This window comes from Sebastes fasciatus, chromosome 15 (assembly GCF_043250625.1).
Source record: "Sebastes fasciatus isolate fSebFas1 chromosome 15, fSebFas1.pri, whole genome shotgun sequence".
Taxonomy (NCBI): domain Eukaryota; kingdom Metazoa; phylum Chordata; class Actinopteri; order Perciformes; family Sebastidae; genus Sebastes; species Sebastes fasciatus.
Genome location: NC_133809.1, coordinates 15,611,437 through 15,631,684, shown reverse-complemented (window position 1 = coordinate 15,631,684; position 20,248 = coordinate 15,611,437). Strand labels below are relative to the sequence as shown.

Here is a 20,248-nt window from a genome sequence, read left to right as displayed (position 1 = left end):
GTAAACAGCTTAGTAGTAATATTGCCAGAATAAGGGCAAAACCCGGAATATTTGGTGCAAGTAAACGTAGTCCTTGGCGGTTGCTTTTCTCTCAGTGTAAATGGACTTGGACTTATATAGCGCTTTTCTAGTCTTCCGACCACTCAAAGCGCTTTACACTACATGTCAGTATTCACCCATTCACACACACATTCATACACTGATGGCAGAGGCTACTAAGGTGCCAACTTTGCCCATCAGGATTTAATCTAAATACTCATTCACACACCGATGGCTATGCCTCCGGGAGCAATTTTGGGGTTAAGTGTCTTGCTCAAGGACACATCGACATGTGACCCGGAGCAGCCGGGGATCGAACCACCGACCTTCCGATTGGTGGACAACCTGCTCTACCCTCTGAGCCACAGCCGACACTGATAATGTGTTATTGGTGCTGTGTTTTGAAATATATGTTTGCTGTACTTGTGTTGCTAAAGCAGAACTAGCCCAAGGCATACGCAGACTAAGCTGCTGCTTAGGGCCCCCAAAACTAGCAAATGACATATTGATGTTCTTAGGTGAAACCCTTGCATTTCCAAAATGTCATATTTTTGGAAGCCTCCTTGTTTTGGCTGGTTGGGATGGTGCTTATTATTCAAAGGGTCCTTCAAAATATTTAAATATCACCAAAAGTGGAGACACAAGGTTTGAATCTTCACAGTGACCAAATGGGAAGTCCTGTACTTTTTTTTTTAAAGTTAATTTAACAGGTTTTGTCTTGTTTTTCTTTTAGAAAAAGAAACCAAATTGACATTTTCTTTCACAAATTTCATTATACTTAATTATGAGTTATTTTTTAAGCCTCCAAAAATGCTTGGGCTTGCTCTTTGCTAAAGCCAAAGATGGAAAAAAGAGAGTTTCATTTAAATGCCTGTATTTCTGTAGGCCAATTACCACATGTCTCCACCACTTTATCTACGTGACAGGTTGGGACCTGGAGGGACGTTTGGTTCAGATTAGCTGTGAGGCACCTAATCCTACCCTTGTGCCTCCCAGTGGCGTTAACTAACCCACTTACATTAAAATATTGCTTCTTCCTAAGCAAGAGTTCAGGGCTTAATTTGCTCCGGCATGCCATAAAAGATAAGATTATACCTCTCCCCATACATCAGTGTCCTATTACAGTCAGCATAATGTAAACTGCCTAGCTGGCTTTCCTCCCTGTGTGTCCACCACCTCTCAACTTGTTCTGTTGCCAAAGAGGACCCATATCTTTGAAGGCAGACATAAAGACATTAAGATTCTATAGTGGACCATATATTGAAAAGTGGAACAAAAACCAGCCTGTCAGTGTTTCTGACAAAATGACATGAAGATTTGGAGTCTGATTCACTGAAACTGTGGTTTCCCTCCCTGCGTGCTTTCATAATATGCTGATCATAAGCATCACCTCTGTTTTGCAAAACATTCAATGGAGAAGTAGTACGTTCAGACACAAGGCTGGTTGTGTGTTTTTTGTCTGTTTACCTCAGAAGTTTTGCTGATTTTGCTCAAAGTACATCATCCAAATCTATTATTCTGGCTATGGACACTGACACAGTGCTGTTCGCTTTTAGCTTATGTAAACTAATTCTGCATTCACTTGTGTATTGTGAATGCCTCGAGCCATTGCCTCAGTATATAAATGAGTCATTGTGGTAATGATCCCTGCAGTTGCGTTTGAGACATCTAGTGGTAAGTGCTCTATGTTTGCTTTTCTGCTATTTACCTACCACTGTCCTGTCCCGTCCCTCCCAAATGGGTTATTGTCATAATATAAGGTGCTGGGTTAGAAAGAATGAGATAATTTTGGGGGTCTTGCTTGTCATTCATCGATTCATGGTTGGCCCCCATACCTCCATGGCACTATATAACCTTTACTAGCAGCTGAGGAAAATGGATGGGTCCATTCTATTTGGGTCCCATATCTTTCCTTTTTGAGGTAAAAGAGTCATTCAACCTGCTGCTTTGATGGAGAGCTTTTCATTTTTTGTGATCAATGGTTTCCATTACTTTATAACATGAGACATATAGCATATAGCTGGGACGATACACCTATTTCCCGATTCGATACGATCACAATATTTGGGTGCCGATTCGATATGTATTGCGATTTTTAAATATTGCGCTTCAACATTATGATTTATTGCGATTTTTGTTAACTTTTTTAACATCAGATCATGAGAAAAAATTGAAGCATGCACTTCTAGGGAATTTTAATTTGAAAAATATCTAAATGAATGCATTAAAATATTAGATTTTCAGCATGCATGTAGTCAGAGATGTCCTGAAATATATCCGAAGGGAAATGTCATGTTTTATACTTCTGGTGAATATAATCCAATCAATCTTATTTCCATATATGTATTTTGTACATACAGTCCCCTTTGTTAACACCTTATTTTGAAAACCGGACATCGTCATACGTGTATACTTTTGCTAACTTTGCCAAGTCTGCTGCTAGCTCTGAGCTCCCCCCGTCAGCTTTGTTCTCTTTATACATCCATGGTCACCTCAGAAAAAAAATACAACTAAAGACACAAATTACTAGGGGTGTAACAAAACCAATATATCGATTCAATGATCAGCGACGCAAAGTGAAAACATCGATTACATATCGTCATCTTTAAAGATACACCTTTTTTTTAAATTCCCATGTCACGTCTGTGTCACCATTTCCATCCAAGCGCAAATGTAACCGATTGTGTTAAATGGGCACAAGATGTAGTCTCATATTGATCGCAGGCCCCTGAATTGAATCGAATCGTATTGTGGCAGACTTTGTAATATCAGCAAATATCATATTGTTGCCCAACGAATCGTTATAATATTGTATCGTGAATAAACTTGTGATTTACACCCCTACAAATTTCTAAGGCAGGATAGAAAAAGAATACTGGAGTTATGAGAAGGATCGTAAGCCAAAAATGTTTTTTGATGATCCACTCCTCCCTCATACTCCTCCTCGAAAGTACTCCCCTCTTTGAGAGCATTTCAAACAGACAGCTGTAATGCTCCCTCGAGAATAAAGTGGCCTACAAATTACAGTAGTAGCATCTCTCAGAATAGCCACTTAGTGGTACAAACTAACATGGCTTTCCTTGTTTCTTATCTGAAAATCAGTTTCAAAACCTAGAAACTCTTTAGAGACTTTAATTAGACAACCTTCTCTCCTGTAATTTCTTGTCTCGCCAACGTCGTCATGCACACAGCAAACTGCGTGATTCAGGCTTGGAGTTACACATGAAAAGACTCTTCAGGGATTTAGTTGTGAGGAATCTAGATGCCCTGCTGTCTCCAAAACGAAGGCAGAAAAAAATGACACTCAGAACCTGAGTGTCAACAAAGAAAATAGAGTGCTAGATGCTGGATTCAGAGAACATGGTTGAGTTGCAGCACTGCTTGTCATTTCTGTAGGGAGAAATAATTAATAAGGATGTTTAGTATTGTAGATTCCACTCCTTCTGCCCTGTGTACGGTTTTCAAATTGTCTTTACATACTAAAACAGCATAGCAGATTTGACTAAATTAAAGCTGCAGTGGGTAGAAATGGAGCAAATATGATTTAAAAAGAAGTTATTTTTATAAAATGTTCACTATATCCTGACAGTAGTGCATGAGACAGGTAATCTGAAAAAAAAATCAGGTGCCTCTGTGTCCTCCGGTGCTCCTAATGGCATCTGCAAGATTTCACATACCGGAGGAAAACATCCAGTCCGAGCCGAGCTGGGGTCTGCCGTCCAGCTGCCGTCTATGAGAGTCGACTGTCAATCACTCGCGAACTCCGATCAAACGGTCAAACTAGGCAGCGCTGATCACATATGAATCAATATTCTGTTACTGTAATGCCTATTTCTCACCTCAAATGTTTTCAGAAACCTCTTGTAGTGTACTGTTTTGCTGTGAAATGAGTTTGTGACCAAGCACCGCCCACCAGCCGGAGTACAGCCAATAAGAACGCTCTCTCTCTGTAATGACCTGTGATTGGCCAAAGTCTCCCATCACAGGCTAGATTTTTTTTAAAGCCCGAAAAACAGAGCCATGCGGAAGGGGCAGAAGTCCAGTTATCTCTCAGAGCACTTGAATTACAATATGCTGAAAGGTTATTATTGAATTTTTTGCCCAATGATTCCAAGAAGATTCTGCCTACTGAAGCTTTAAGCATATTTGAAGATTTGTGGAAGTCTGCGATGGCAGAGCAACTGTGTGAATGAGCTTTGCTGACAGCTAAATCAGGCCTGAAGTCTTACTCTTAATTTAGTAACAGCTGTCCTGGTGTGCACTCTGTACAAGGTAATTTCAGACACAAAAATAAATATTTTACTTAGTGTTTCACAATCCATCCTCAAAGTAGAGCTACTACAGAGAGAGAGAGAGAGTGATTTAAGATTCCCCCATGTGCGGTTTTGGAGTAGTACATTGTAGAACTACTCACTGACTTTCATGTCTTATGAAATACCAAAGAGAGGTTTCCCTCAGCATGAACTGGAATGTGTAGTACAACGTAATTCTTGGCGTTATTGGCTCTTGTCATCCAACATGATACTTGTAAGTGACCTGTGACTGAAACGTTTTTTTGCCGCGCATGTCTGTTATTTGTGGCTACACTAACATCGGATTAGATTTCAATACACCACAGGCTGGCGTTGACACCAGAAAAACAGCAGGGTAGACAGTGTAATCTCTCAATTATTTTATGGGAGGTAACATTCACCATCTGTTCATGTGGCGCTGTTGGATGCCGCTCCTTCAAAGTGACACTGTCGCGTGACATCACTCTCTAAAGATGTAATCTATGAGGATGTGCGCACTATGGGAGGTTTTTCGGTAAAATCAAGGCCTTTTTACAGAGCCATGAATCAACTTGGAAGACGTGCATGAGAAGCTGCAGATGAGGCGAAGTGTTTTATTTCTTTCAGACATCTTTTGAGAGTGCAGCGTGGAATGAAAGAAACTACTTTTTGTCTTTGAAAGTTTCCAAAGTCAGTCAAATGTGAGTGGGAGGAGTAGATACAGGGGATGAATTGCTTCTGGAGGAGGATTATCTTTTATCTGTTTGAGTTGGTCTTCTCTTGCCAGATGTCATTATGTTCCAAAAACCTCTTTCGTACATAATTCAAGGTTTAGTCTACACTCCAACTGCAAGTGATATTTTGCCCTAACATTGCTTTCCCTCTTGTTCTCTGCTGTTGGTAGATTTGTCGTTTACCAGTAAGATACATGACAAACTAACCTAAACAGTTACGACTACACAGCCTACTGCCAGCGAGCTAACGCGCTCTGCTTTTGTGTGAACAGCAGCGGAGGATGAGAGACTGCAGACAGAACAGATTGAAACGTTGCTTTCCTACAGGTTTAACCGTTTCATCGTGTTTATGCTTGTTGAACAGGTGTGATAACGTATCTTGGCTTTACACTTGCAAGGTTTTATTGCACTTACAGCAACGGGCATAGCTGTCAGCTCTTCTCCATCGCGGCTTCTCTGATCAGCTGTTCGCTGACTGCGCTGTGTGTTGTGACGCGTGTGGAGGTCCGACAAGGCCTATTGAAAGAGGCTGGATCACGGGCGGGCATGGCTTTTGGGGTATGACACATGCGTATGTAACTGAAGCTGCGGCTGTGCGTTGCGATTGGTTAAATTTTGGCAAGGGCAGACCAGATTTTACTGCGCATGTGTTGTACCCGAAACATATGACGCATACTCAGCCTCCTTCCATAGGCCTTGCAGAGCAGCAGGAAGAGGCTGCAGCTTAGCCCCAGAGCCTGTATGTACGCATATATGATATCGCGATTCAGTTTTTCATCTCGACGATGCATATCGTCACGTTTTTTATGTCGCAATATTTCGTGGCACGATATTTCGTCACACCCCCCCTAGTGCTGGGCCTTCATGGCTCAAGCAAACACTTTTTTACAAGCAACATATTTAAGGAGTTTTAATAATTGAAGAAAATGACAATTGTTACATGGGTAGGCAGTGGTGTCTATAATGGGAATTGCTGGATCTTAAATGTTCATTTGCAATTTTCTGTAGTGGTAACAGGAATATTTGTTCTTATAGTGTACTGAAGTAGCATGTCACATATCATGGTAAGATATGTTTGAGACTGAGAAGTATGAAAAAAATCATATAAAAAGCTGATGAGTTATAATTCCCCATTCAGTGGTGGGTGTTGTCTGCCTTAGCTCACGAGTCCCACAACCATACTGTAGCTCACTACTATGTGATCGATCTCTAATGGCTCGCTGTCTAGATAATTCTCACGCCAGCTGCCAGCATTTCAATTTCATGAGCAGAAAAGCAAATATGCTCGGTAGTTCCTCCCTAGATGGATTTATTAGCCCGTGCCAACTGAAGGTTTGGCTTTGAGTTTTTATGTGTCTCCACAGGAAATGAAAGACACACCTTCAATTCCGTGTGCCGAGGCCTGTATCGTCCACCTGTCCCTTTCCCCCTGTCTCTGCAGTTTCTGCTACAGTGGCAGGTTCCCATGGGCTTGTGAGCACAGGCTGGAGAGCAGGACTGTGTTGATGCTTTAAGAAGTAGCTGTGCAGCCAGCTCAAAGACCCTACTCCAATGAGATCCCGGGAGAGCCATGAGCACTGACTGAACAGATTTCACATTAACACGCTGGGCAAAGAGAGGACCAAGCTGCTCCGTTGACTGCCTGGCAGTACACAGCCACCGTTAATGAAGTGTTCCTGAAAGGGGCTCTGCTCGGAAATGGGGTGATAAGCAGCCGTAAAATATATGTACGTCGTTTTCACTGCCACAGCAGCTCCTTGGCCTAAGTACATCTGCTAAGCCCTGCATTGTGAGCATTGCATAAGACTGCTCAAAGTCAAACCGTAAGCTATGCATTGTTGCTGGCTACATTTCACTGCCTAGAGGTTCTTGTCTGCCTCCTCCTCCTCTTCCTCCTTCTGGTTTTCTTTCCTCGCATCCCCCATCCCCTTATCCCTCCTTCCCGTCATGCTTCAGCGGGCCACCTGAGGGGGGGATATGTGCTTCCCTTTGCCTGGTGACAGCTTGCAGGGAGATGTGGGAAGCCTTCCTTCTCAGCTGGAGGAACTAGGAGTAGAGGGGATGGATGTTACGGATTAGGGGCTTCCACGGAGAGCAACTCCGCTGGGCAGATTTGTTCTAGAGAGCAAAAAGACTTGAGAGTGGCTTTCCAACAATTAACCTTGATTTTTCAGTTTTTGTGTTCTTCATTGTACCATCCAGTGAACAAGTAGGGAAACAGATATTAAAAGATGGATACCAAGGGGCTTATTTAGGGCAGTTAGTGAGCATATGCAAATGAGTATGAATACAGATGTGTACAGTATTATGTAGGTTGGTTGATGCATGATATGATGATGAATCGCACAATTGTGCAATCGTTTTGCCCCTCAACAAGGAAATATAAAATCCTTATCAGAAAACAGTCAGTCTCTGCCGTCTTCAAATTGTGTCGGAAGTGCTGAAATCTCTGATACTCATAAGAGTTTAAACTACCGTCCTTGGTGAAGATGTAAATGCTGGATACATTCAGAGGACATGATGATGATGAGTCTTTTGAGTGCTTTACTCACAGAAAGAGAATATAGGAGAAGGACGGACATTCCCATTCAAATCAACGTAGTAGGACGGTCACAGCGGCGGACATTTTCATGTGTACCGTTGCCATAGCGACCATTGTAGCAGGCTGACATCTGCATAAACTTAAGCCGACTTGCGGCAAGTCGCAGACTCCTTTTCCCGCTGAGGTGAAGTTTTGCAGTTACGACGAAACTAACAGTGGAGTAGCAACGTTACGAGGCACATAGAAAATGTAAATGAGTCAAATTGCAACAACTAAATGTTTCATTCACACACTCTTGTCACAGCGGAGGAAAGCACATTTCTATCGCCAGATGAGTGGCAACTTGTTCGGATCGTTTTCGGTAAGCAGTGTGGCGTTGAAGCATGGTGGAATTAGCAAGATAGCTAGCTAGAAGATAGCTGTAGCTGCACTGGTTACGGAAAACTCTTCTTGGCGAGCTGTGACCACACACTTTACGGTCCCATTGACGTGGGTTCTGTCGTCACCATAACAACTAACAACAGTCGCCATTTTCATTCGTACTCGTCCAATTACCACAGCAAACCGTTCAATGACCCTTCTACTCCTATTTTATTTCTATGGCTGTACTGTTTGAGTGCTTTGAGGTTGGAATGGCACAGTACAGTCTTTATCAGAGCTCAGTACAACATGCACACACATCTCAAAGCACAGTTTTTACATGAAGAAGTAAGCGCTGGATGCATTCAGCACATACATACACAAAACAGGGCTGTGCATGTGTGAATATGATGTATTCAAAGGACATGATGTCCAAGTCTTTTGTTTGTGCACTTTGAGGTCGGACTGGCACAGTACAGGTCGTGCAGTCTTTGTATGAGAGTTCAGTACGACGTGCACACACACACAGCTCAAAGCACAGTTTTGACATGATGCTTGGCTCACCTGAAAAGGCCCCTGATTGAAAGAGCTTCCCTGCTTTAGAAAGAGGGTTGTGTGCAAAAAAACAACGTTGCGCTTGTGATCACGGGTGTCATATTTTTTATCGGAAAGTTTAGGTCTTTTTTTTTTCTGCCCAAAATGTTGGGATGTTAGACATTCTTTAAATTCCGGAGGCATATTTATTAGCCTCTCTAATTACTTTCCACAAGATCTTGGCCCAGGTTTTTTGTTTACTGTGAAGTCTTGCGTTGCTGAAAGAGCGGAGAGGAAGGGAGATGGATAGAAGGAGAGGATATTCAATTAGACCGTTGACTGCCTAAAACAGAAACGAGTGCACAAAACAAAGTTTGTAAATGTAGAACTAATGCAGTGAGCCTTTCATATGTCTATTGACAATTGACAATGACAATTACAAGAACATATGTACATCATAATGCAGTATGATACGGTGGTTTTGCAATACATTTTACCTTTTTGAAACCTGTAATGTAAATTTTTTGTGGGTGACTGTCCTTTTTGTGTACACATTACATGCTTTAAATTTGCCTTTAATGCAGTTCAGTATGAAATCACTACTAAATGCTGTCTCACATACCACCATATTAGCTGACACACTCACCAAAAATTGAACAATAATAGTGTAATGGAAGTACTACTTACTGCAGTGCTATTTATTAGATTGCATTATATTGTAGCCATGGTATTGTGTCCAAAGCTTTTCTGCTCCACTGCTGTTGAAGTGTTCCTTCTGGCCTGACGTAATCCTTCTGTAACAATGACCACCAGTCAACAATGGCAGCCTTTCAGCCACTAAGTTTTGGGGGGCGGAGAAATTGGCTTGTGTACTTTTTACTATCCATGTAAACCTTGTAGCCCTGCAGGTTTTCTGCTTTTTATGAGGATCAGCGAGTGAAACTTTGACTCCACTTGCTTCTCCTCAGCTGCTGAGCACTCATTTTAAAGCTCGCTGCGCTGTGAGCAAACAACTTAGTGTTTGTGGTCTGTTATTTATTAGCGAGCAAGCTTGATGAAGGCATTTTTTGCAGGGTGGTTCACTTTGCCTCACTGCAGAGTAATTCATCGACTGGTTGAGACTGACGGATAGATGGGTTCATCAGGGGTGGCCTGTGTGCGGTATGTGGTTGTTGTGAGTGCTTGTGTGTCTCTCAAGTGAACGTGTGCGGCTTAGAAAATGATTAAGCTCCATGGTCCTCATGAGAGCATTTGGACCTAATTAACCCACTTCTTTATGACTGCATCTGGCTGCATTTAAGCACACTTTTCCCTGACACCGTCAGACATTCTGCAGCGTCTCTCGTGGTATATTCCCAGTCACCACGAAATGCATTCCCTAGTAGACATTGGCTTGTAATAATAGAAACATGATTGCTGTTCTGTATCAGTGAGACTTACCAGTACTCTTAACAGCTTCAGCTGAAGTCATTTCATCTCTGCGAGTGGCGGCGCTTCCAAGAAGAACATTGGCAAAGCATTTAAAGAGATGGAGCGTGGAGACTGTCTGCAACACAGGGAGACACAACTATTCTTTCTTTTTGGAACCCTTTAACTCCCTCTGTCATTACTTTAACGTGCCATACACTGTGCGCAGTAGAGAGTGTATAAATTTAGATTGGTCGTGTGTTTGTGTACTTTTGGAGACCAAGGGTAGGGATTGGCCTGAGGCTGAGAATGACACACAGAAGACATAAACTTTACAATTTGAACTGTTCTTTAACAGAATGATTTCTCCTACTCACTTCAGCCTCTCTGTGTTTATCTTATTATAAGGGTTGCTTCAGAAGCAAGAAAAAAAACGATAGGCCTGTTCTGCTTTTCTGTACTTTAAACTTTATTGTCCCCCCAAGGGGAAATTCCTTTCCACATCACTGTACACATCAGACCAGGAGGCAACCTTTGGTTCTGAAAAGTGAAGCCAATGCGGACGTGCCTTAAACTTTTTTCTAATAGCCAGCAGAGACCGACTCAAAAATTCAACCCAAATAGGGAAAAAGAAATAAAAGTAAAATAAATCATACAGATAAAAATAAAAACATCAATAAACAGGACATACTGTATAATGCCGTTCTCTTGGCTGGAGGAGAAATTCAAACGTTTCTACTTCAGTTTCGGCGTCCTCGTGACGGGAGCCTGAACCGACAGAATATTAAACTGTAATTTCATTGGGTAGATGTGGCTTCTGCTTGCTACCACAGTGTTGTCCGGTCCTGGAGTTGTCCGTGTTTTCGTCTTGAAACTTTAATCGCAGTGTGTTTTCAGTTCACGAAAGTTAGTTGTAACATTTTGGTCGCCTAAAAATGTCTTATTCAGTGTTCGGATTTACTTAGCTCCACCCTCTCGTGTCACTTCTAGTTGCAAAAAAACAAGATAGCGATGGCCAAAAACCAAGATGGCAACAGCCAAAATGCCGAACTCGAGTCTTCAAATCTGTAGTCCACAATCACTATTCAGACATACAACCGGTGTCAAGGGGTCACACGTACCAATGGCTTTGGGCCTTAATTTAATCATGCAAGTGCAAAGCGGTAGGCCTCGGGCGCACCGACTGTGTGGGTGTCTCCAAGCGCACCTGCTGTTTTGGGTCGTGTATGTTCAGCAGAACGAAGTGCAGAAGGTCTTGCTGAAGTGGAATAAAGATCAGAGGGTGTGGTGGTTAATAGACATCCTCTCTGGCAGTCACATCAGTGGTCTGTGGCCAGTCACAATGACGATGATAGAGCCAAATTAGGAGACTTTTGGAAAGTGAGAAAGGCAGACTTGTGTGTACTGTAAGTAGTTAGCCTGGTCCATCCATCTATTCTGCTTAATTTAATTTGCTGTTCTCTTCTCCCTTTCAGTGAAAGGGTGGATCTCATCCTCTCCACTTTGAACTGTTTGCCAGCTGTTCACTCCTGCCGACTTCAGAGATGAGTGCCAAGTCAGCCATCAACAAGGTGGTCTTCCTACCCCACGATGAGAAGATGCTCGCTGCTGTGCAGGTGAAGCGGAGGACCAAGAAGAAGATCCCATTCCTGGCCACTGGTGGTCAGGGAGACTACATGACCTTCATCTGCGTCTCAGGTCAGAGGACAAATGAAACTCTCTTCTCTTCAGATCTGTTTGTGTTTAAATTGTTTTTTTTATGTGTTTGTATAATATGTGCGTCGCTGGTGCTGTTGCCACCCAAAGTCACATTTCAGCACGTCTCCCCTAATTCTCCCACTAATGTTCACACTGATGAGCATGTTTATGTTTCCTCTGCCAATAGAATGACATGCTAGATCAATTTACTGCTGGGCTTTAGGTCAATCCTTTTTAGATTAGATTTACGCTGAAAGTGAATAATTGTTTCAGCAGAAATTGAGGTTTTAATTATTTTGTTTTTTTCCCCCCTATTTGAATGTTAGCTGAGATATTGCTTGTTAATTGAATTAGCCATGCATATTATTCACGAGAATAGCTAGAGCATATTAATTTCAGTGCCAGCAGAACTGCTTATGAAGATCAATGGTATTTCTTAATCCTACCATTTGAATGTGTATTAAACTCTGCTTTGGCAGCAGCAGACTCCATCACTAAAGGTTCAAAGTTGCTTAATAGTGACGAGGAGGAATTTAATCAGTACAAACTCTCTGTGCAGATTCAAATTCAAGGTTGCCTTCTGGTAGCTACTCAACACTGATCTTCTGTGTTTACACTCTCAGGCACAAACGCATAAAAAGCCATTTGTATCAAGCGCAAGTGACAATTAGCCACCACAGGTTTCTGAAAGCGGACACAGTTTTTCTGAGGGGTTTATGATGAGTCATTTCTCCTTTTGATGTGGAAATGAGTGTTACTTGATATCCACTTGTTGTTATACCAGTGTCATCACGTCCCCAGCAGCAACGTTCACCTTTGTGCCTAATTTGAGCTCTGCTGTTCCAATATCTATTAAAGTCACCGGATATCGTAACTGCTCAGGCTGCATGGCATAATTGAAATGCATAACTTATCTGATCTTGTTAGCGTCCTTGAATTATTTAAAGAATGATTATAACAGAATACATGACATTATATGGATAGATTGGAGATTGGTCTTGAGTGGAAAGCTGTTTGTTTTGAATCCTAAATGTAGCTTGGTTCATTGTTTAGTCCATTTATAATTTCCCAGAGCCCAAAGTGATGTCTTCAAGTTGCTTGTTTTGCCCAACGGACAGTCCAGAAATCCAATTCAATTTACAGTGTTATGAAACAGCGAAAAGCAGTAAATTATCCTATCGAAATCAGCAATTGCTTGGCCTTTTTGCTTGATAAATGATTCAATTGGTTATCAATTTTATTAGTAGTTGGGGTAGCCCAGAGGTTTATGGCACTGACCATGAATCGCAATGTGTCACTGGTTTGTGTCTGGCCAGGGAATTTTGTTGGATGTTATTCCCCATCTGTCTTCTCATTTCTTGGCATCAGTCTACTCTTCACTTTTTAATAACGGCAAAAAAATCCCACAAAAAAATAATTAACTCATCTTATTTAACTCAACTAATTGATTAAACAACTATAATAGGTTATTCATCGCTACTTTAGATTACTCACCATCACATACTGTCGTTAACTTGGACATAGAAATATAACAAATTTTGGCAAATGATGTATTTATGTAGGATTTCCCATTCTTTATGTTGTAATCACACACATGACCTCAGACTGTGTCAGTGTGACTGCTCATTCTTTAACACGGCAAAGCTGTGGGGATGCTGGCCAGTTTATTGTCTATATAAGTGTGTCAGTGTAACCTGGAGAGAGACAGACAGAATGACTGAGCCAGGGCCAGTCTTAAATCCTCTGTGAAGCGTTGAAGGGTGGCCAATTTAAACTGTCTTAAAGTTGCCATCAGTGGAGAATTTATACCTCAGATCTCTTCACCTTCTGGTTGGGGCAAGATAAAGTCAGTGACTCCAACCTTGCTGTAAGGATGGACCAGCCTAATGTTGGACTAAAGGGACTGTGGGCTGTTGCATTCTTTCATACTTTTTATATAACCCAGCTGAATAGGTGCGTTTTCTGTTTTGGTATATGCTTGATGTAAGTGGGAGTCAAGGCTATTTTTTTTACATGGATTCCATGCAAACTTCCATTCATTCACTGCCATCTTGCTTATTATGAGCAGAGACATCAAGCTATTTCATCCATCTGCTGAAAAGCCTTTTGTTGATTCAGTGTTGATCATTTTTAAAAAAGGAACATTTTGTAACCTTTTGAGTTACAATGTGCTGCAGGATGTTGCATAATTTTCTAAAACAAATCAGGAAATTGCAGCGTTTATGGCCAGTACTAGCATCACTGCAAAGTCCTGCATTAGTTTGCTAGTCAGCCAACAGTCTCCTGACTAAGCTGCTGTTTTCTTATCACATGGAGCACAGTAGTGAAGGCAAGCACTGTTATAGTTCACTTAGTCATGTGGCATTTCTTAAAGCCAGCCAAGCATTGTTCCGAGTTGTGTGAGTTCCTGTGCATACTGTATAACCAAGGGGTCGCTGACAGTCTCGTGGCTACAGTAGCAGATAGTTGAGGGATGAGGGGCCATACAGTGGCAGAGTTATGTAATGTGTGGTATGTCACGGCTAAAGGAAGCCTACAGCATGACGAGCTGTGCTGTAGAGACTGCTACGGGCACTTCACTCTCAAGCAGGGTGCCAGGATGAAACACCAGGCCATCACTGCTGCTCTAACTCAAGCATCATCTGCTCCAATACTGTCATTTTCATGAAAAGAAAGAAAGATATTTTCAACTCATATGACTTATACAGGAAATGCAGAAAAATGACCTGCATGTGTTTCTTATCTGTCTGGAATGAATCCCTGCTTTCACAGGCATGTTATGGATGTTATGCAATTGACCTTGTAACCACAGCAGTCAGCGTGGGTGAGGTCTGAGTCTTTGAATTGGCTGAACACATGTCTTTTTGTCTTAGGTAGAAAGCTGCATCCATCAGTCGAACAACAAGGCTTGGACAGCTGCCACTTGAAGACTAGTGCTTCTTGTTTCAAAATTACATGTGGCTCCAGGAAAACAAGAACTGTTGTTTGGCTTCAGGGTTAAATCCTGTAAATCAGACAGTTGTATGTCAGCAGAGTGGAACAATAATATTCTGAAATTGCCTGTAGCAATAAACTGGTTTCCATTAGAGGAGGCTTTTTGTGTCCACAAGGCCTGAATCGGTAGTTGACAAAAGGCTTATACATGTTTTGGGTGCGTGATTAAACTGGTTTGGACAAACTGGGTGATTTTGTCCCCTTTGCTTTGAGTCTGGTGGGCTCCAGCCTGGGTCTGGATCTTAGTCTGCTTCAGAGTGAAATCTCTCTGGTGTGGTTTGGGGTGAGAACACAACCCAGATGATTCACAAGATCATGTGATAATCAGGGTTTCTGCCAGTGAAGCCTGGCGGCCCACCGGGCCTAAGTCCACTCCCCGCTGGGCCTCAGCATCGGGAATTATGTACGTTAAGATGTTTTTAAAACTAAAATGTGTTACGCAAGTAGCAAACTCCTTTAAGGAATAACTTGTGTGTAGGTTGTGTGCATTAGCAAGTGTCATGAAATTAGCAGTAAACGTAGCAGTGCAGTGTGTTTACAGTTTAGGCCGTCGGTGAATAAATGCTACAACTCCTCAAGATCTAAGCTAAGTTCCCGTGTCTTGTCACCTGCTGATTTAAAGTGATGAGGGTTAACCCTGAAGTTAGCAACAACTTTGGCTCAGACTAACTCATGGGCTGACGGTTAAGGTGGACCAGCTATTCTCATTTTAGTGACAAGCCGCTGCTCCGAGTTACACATTAATACAAATTTAGGACTAAACTAAACTGATTTTCCTGATTCTTTTACTGATCATGGTAACAATTTTCAACATCACGTTGCAATATGAAGTCAGTATGTATAATTTCCTTCCTATTTTTCAAGCCGTTATTACCTCCGCCAAGGCCGAAGACTGTAGATTCTGCGTTTTTCACATTAAACTCGGTGAAATTACAGTTGAGTTTGACCAAAGCACACTCAGTGATTGATGGAAAGAGTAACGGCTAGAGCTAAAATGCAACAAGTGGTCCCAGCATAAAGCATTTAAATAGTTTGTGTATCATTTATTGTATTTGACATGGTATCAAATTGACTTTGTCATATGACTTATTGTTCTAAATGTGGTTATAAAAACTAAACTCTAGGTGCTGTGTTGCTCTGGCTTCGCTTCACCTCTGTGACCAGTTCACGCTCCTAGCCTGTGCTGTGATGAGATTTCTATGATGTCTTTGATCTTATACACACACACACACACACGTTCACACAGAGTGGCTCAGCTACACACAGAAAACGTATGTTAGCGCTTTTCACAACAGCATCAGGGGTCTTGATGACATAGGAGAGTGCTGGAGCGAAGCCAGAAAGCTCAACACGGACCAAGTTGGTTAGCGAGCGTTCTCTTTGATCACTGGGCTTCACGCGGTGCCTTTATGGCTGGACCTCAGGGCTGAAACACTGAAACACTGGACCGCCCACAGAATGTTTGGCAGGAGAGATGTGAGGCCAGTTGAGCTAGATAAGACACTGAAAGTTCACTGAAGTAGCCTATCAGTCTGCATGTTTTCATTTCATTTTGTTTTCTGATCCGCGAGGAAAACACATTTTCTTCCTTTTATATCTCATTTCTCCTTCGAGCAATCTTCAGGATTTTCACACCTCTGGTTGAACTTGTTGTTTACATTTGTGTTTGTATCTAACTGCTACAGGTTGCTGGCTTTGGGGGGTTTTAGTGAGGGGAATGTGGAGTGTTAAGTTGTGTTAAATTGCCTTCACTGTGTTGTTTTCACATAAGTTTACTGTCAAAATATTAGCGCCTATCCCTGGGAGCCATCAGTTGGCTCCTAAATCATTCTAGGGAATGCCTGCCTTTTGATTTTTCCACTGCCTAACTTTGCTCGATCGATGTAAGCTTAACGTCCAACACATAACAGGAAACACTCGATCATAACTGGGATACTTGTGCGCATGTAAACAAACTCTGATTCTTCATGTTAACATATGAATTTTCTGTGGGAAGCATGTTGGCGTCCATGGTTTATGGGTGTATTCATGCACAGTGTGTTTATGCAGGCATGTTATTTTGTGGGTTGGTTTACATTTTACTGCGTAGGCTGTATCTTATGTATGTCATATTCTGAGAATCTCATGCTGTTGTTTTGGTTAGTGTGCATCTCTTTTTGTGTGGTTTAATGTAGCGTTTGTTTATGTTTGATTTTGATGTTTAAGTTTCTTTTCTGTCACAACTGATCAGCTGAAGGTTGAACAACATAAAGTAGAAATGATCTACTTAATCATATGATGATCATGGATTATTTAATTTTAATATCTTTAGTCGGAGCCGGTGATTTATGACAACTGTGTATATTACAGTTGCACCCATCTATTGCACCCATGTGTCTTTGTCGGAGGGACACAGATCTCTTACTTTCCGTCAAAGAAACACTTCAGTAACAGATCCCAGTGTCAGTGTTTTGTCTCCAAGGCTATGATTCCACAGTTACCACACCAGTTTATGTATTGCACTTTCCACTTCACTCCATTCATCATCGGCGGCCTCGTAGCTATTGATTACATGGTGAGATGGATGGGCGAGCACATTGTGTAGCTCACTGGCATATTAAGCTGCTTAGAAAGTCAGATCAGTTATGACCTTGGTTACTCAGGCCAAGAACACATCGGTCTGACTTTCTGTATTCATGTACATACATATTAGGCTGCGGTGGGTTTGCCCAAGGTGAGCCCATCCTTATCCTTAAGTCCAGATGGAAACAGAAATGAGAGATCATGGATACATATTTATAAAGATCTGGGAGATGTTAACGCTGCCCATAAAAACATATTTCATGTTTTTTAGAGATATACAGAAGGTATGAAGTTCAAGGTTAGGAAATACATAAATGTTTCCTTCAGAAATGAATGGACAACTTCAAGAACTACTATCAATACCAGAACTTTTGATCCAGAATGTTTTTACTTAAACAGTGGGATCGCTGTTGCTTTCGTCAGTTAGTCAGTAGATCACAATGTGAATAATTGTGTTTGGCTTCACTACTCTCGATCGGCACATTTGAAGATTGACTTTGAGACAGATACCCACAAACATGAGTTTAAAATACTTACAAAAACTTGATACAATTCAATGTTTCTAAAATAGTTATTGCTATGTTAAGGTGTAGGTGAACTTACTATGACTTAAAGGAATAGATCAACATTTCGGGAAATGAAACCGGTAAACAGCTAGCCTGGCACATAACCCCCAACTAAACTACAACTTGTCGTTTTTACGAGGGCTGTCAAAGTTAACGTGATAATGCGTTAACGCAAATTCGTTTTAACGCCATTAATTTCATTAACGCAATCGATCTTTCGGAGGTTGTGGCGGGCTCAGCTTTAAAGCTAGAGTGAAGATACTGGCATTATACGAAACTAGAAAACCAAAAGAATCCATTTAATTTTTCAGCTTGTCACGAAGGAGGTTAAATAATGCTCCAAAGTTGCGCAAAATTTTAGCAAGGAAAATCTGTCATAACCATTTTCAAAGGGGTCCCCTTGACCTGAAAATGGGTTCTATGGGTACCCACGAGTCTCCCCTTTACAGACATGCCCACTATATGATAATCCCATGCAGTTTGGGTCAAGTCATAATCACATCTGTCACACTGATAGATGTTGCTGCTTGTTGGGCTTCAGTTATGATTTGAGCATCTTTTTTAATGCTAAATGCAGTACCTGTGAGCCCACTCCCATATTGGTAAGAGTATTAACTACTGGACAAATCTCCCTTTTAAGGTTCATTTTGAACAGATAAAAAATGTGTGATTAATTTGCGATTAAATATTTTAATCGATTGACAGCCCTAGTTTTTACACTTTGGTTTTGAATGGATTAAATAAACAAGATTAAACAAACTAGTGTCGGGCCACATTCTTTTCAGCATTTACTGGTTTGGTTTTTACTTCCACATCGCATCAAACTGATAGAACTTTTTCAAACATCTCAGGGAGTCTGGACAAATGTTTGTTAACAAGGTTTAGTCAGGCGTGGGTGTGCGGGTGGTCTGTGCTCTGTTGTGAAGAATGTTGCCTTCTGTGGGTTTCTCACAGGGCCAGTGTAGCAGCAGTGACTGATGCTGGCCTCCCAGTATTTACTGAGAGCAGAGACATACAGCCCACTCACACAGGACCAGATACATCAGCATGACACTAATAACACATTCCCGGTTAAGGTATGTGTGTGCGTCCGTGTGCGCTTGCCATCCATACCAAAACCTCTTTGTATCAGTGTGCTGCGGCAGTCTTTATCTAGACTAATTAGGCTCTTGCAGCAGCTCAGCTCATTTTTGTGCCAGAATACTCTTTAAAACATGAACTGTCTTCACCCCTCACTCTCGCCCCCTCTTATCATATTGGCCTCCCCCTCAAACTAGTCTCCTCTTGGCCAAGATGAGGGTCTTGAGTGACCTGAGCTTAGCCTAGGAGAGGAGAGCTAAGACAGTAGGTAAAAGGTAAGACAAGTGAAGGGCAGATGGCAAAATGAAAAGTTCTTGAATAGCAATCTATTGGAAGCTTTGGACAGCCCTGTCTTCTAAAAATTACGTTCCCATACAACAAAACTGCATTTTGAATTTGGCTTTGAGGGAAACATATTTTTTGTGGATTGTGTTTGCTTTTGTTGTATCACAAATGTGTTTGTAATGATAGTCCGCGTAAGGTGGAGGTCGGGGTGGTGGATGGGTCCAACAAACACAGGACTTTTACCCAGAAGACCGCTGTTTGTGTCCTGTATGAAACAAAAAAATCAACCTTCACTTATTTTGATTTACATCCATAGCTTAATAACATAACAAACATAGTTATCTAAAGCCAAAGCATGATGTTTTTTTTACTAAACCTAACCAAGTAGTTTTGTTGTGTTTTTTTTAATTTGTTTCAATTTACGATGTTAACCACGTGTTTAAAACAGTTTAAAACTGAGATCGTAATCCGGGAGAAAATACGCTTCCCTCGAAATGAAATTGAGAATGCAGTTTAGTTGTATGGGAACGTAATTTTGTAGGAGACAGGGTTGTTTTGGAACAGTATGCAGGGAAAGACCTCAACATATGCTAGGACTGTCACTTTAATTCAAAATTCTAACATTGGTTCAAACGTGAGAAAAATACGTTTTACACTATTATTTACACTAGAGAGGAAACCATGTTTGTTGGATAATCAGTACACTGAAGCATCTGAAAAGCAGTGTGTGGAAGTTTTTTGGGTTCTACACCATAGATGGCAAAATTACCAATAAAGATAAGGCTGCCTGCCGGCTTTGTAAAAAAGCAGCTGCTTAACTCTACATTGACAACAAATCTGAGGCCGCACCTGCTAGCCTGCCATCCTAGTGAGGCAGAGAAGGCACCAGAAATGTCCAAACTATTTGTTCGTAAGAACTAAACTTGAGTGTGGATGGGTATTGGATAAGGCATTAAATAACAATTTCTTGGCCAACTCCAAAAACATAGTTTTCACACAGAAATCTTTTGGTTTGCTACAACATACCTGGCCTTGACACTTGAATGCCTGCAGATGTTTGGTCGTTCTCCATTCCTATCACTCTTCAAAGGCACTTCAGCCTCCAATTCTGGATCCAATGCGCTCATCCAATTTCAGAAGTTTGGTAACTATGTGGCCCTAACACAAGGCCTGACA

At 41.5% G+C, this 20,248-nt stretch overlaps 1 protein-coding gene across 2 annotated transcripts in view; it reads left to right on the top strand.

Annotated features, from left to right (window-relative positions):
* The window catches only part of stxbp6 (syntaxin binding protein 6 (amisyn)), a 72,460-nt gene that overhangs the window by 3,506 nt on the left and 48,706 nt on the right, over positions 1–20,248 (top strand). For both annotated transcript variants that reach the window (XM_074661611.1, XM_074661612.1), the window contains exon 2: positions 11,363–11,585. In XM_074661611.1, the coding sequence (XP_074517712.1) occupies positions 11,432–11,585 (154 nt within the window). In that variant the 5' untranslated portion in view covers positions 11,363–11,431. The remainder of the gene's footprint in view (positions 1–11,362; positions 11,586–20,248) is intronic.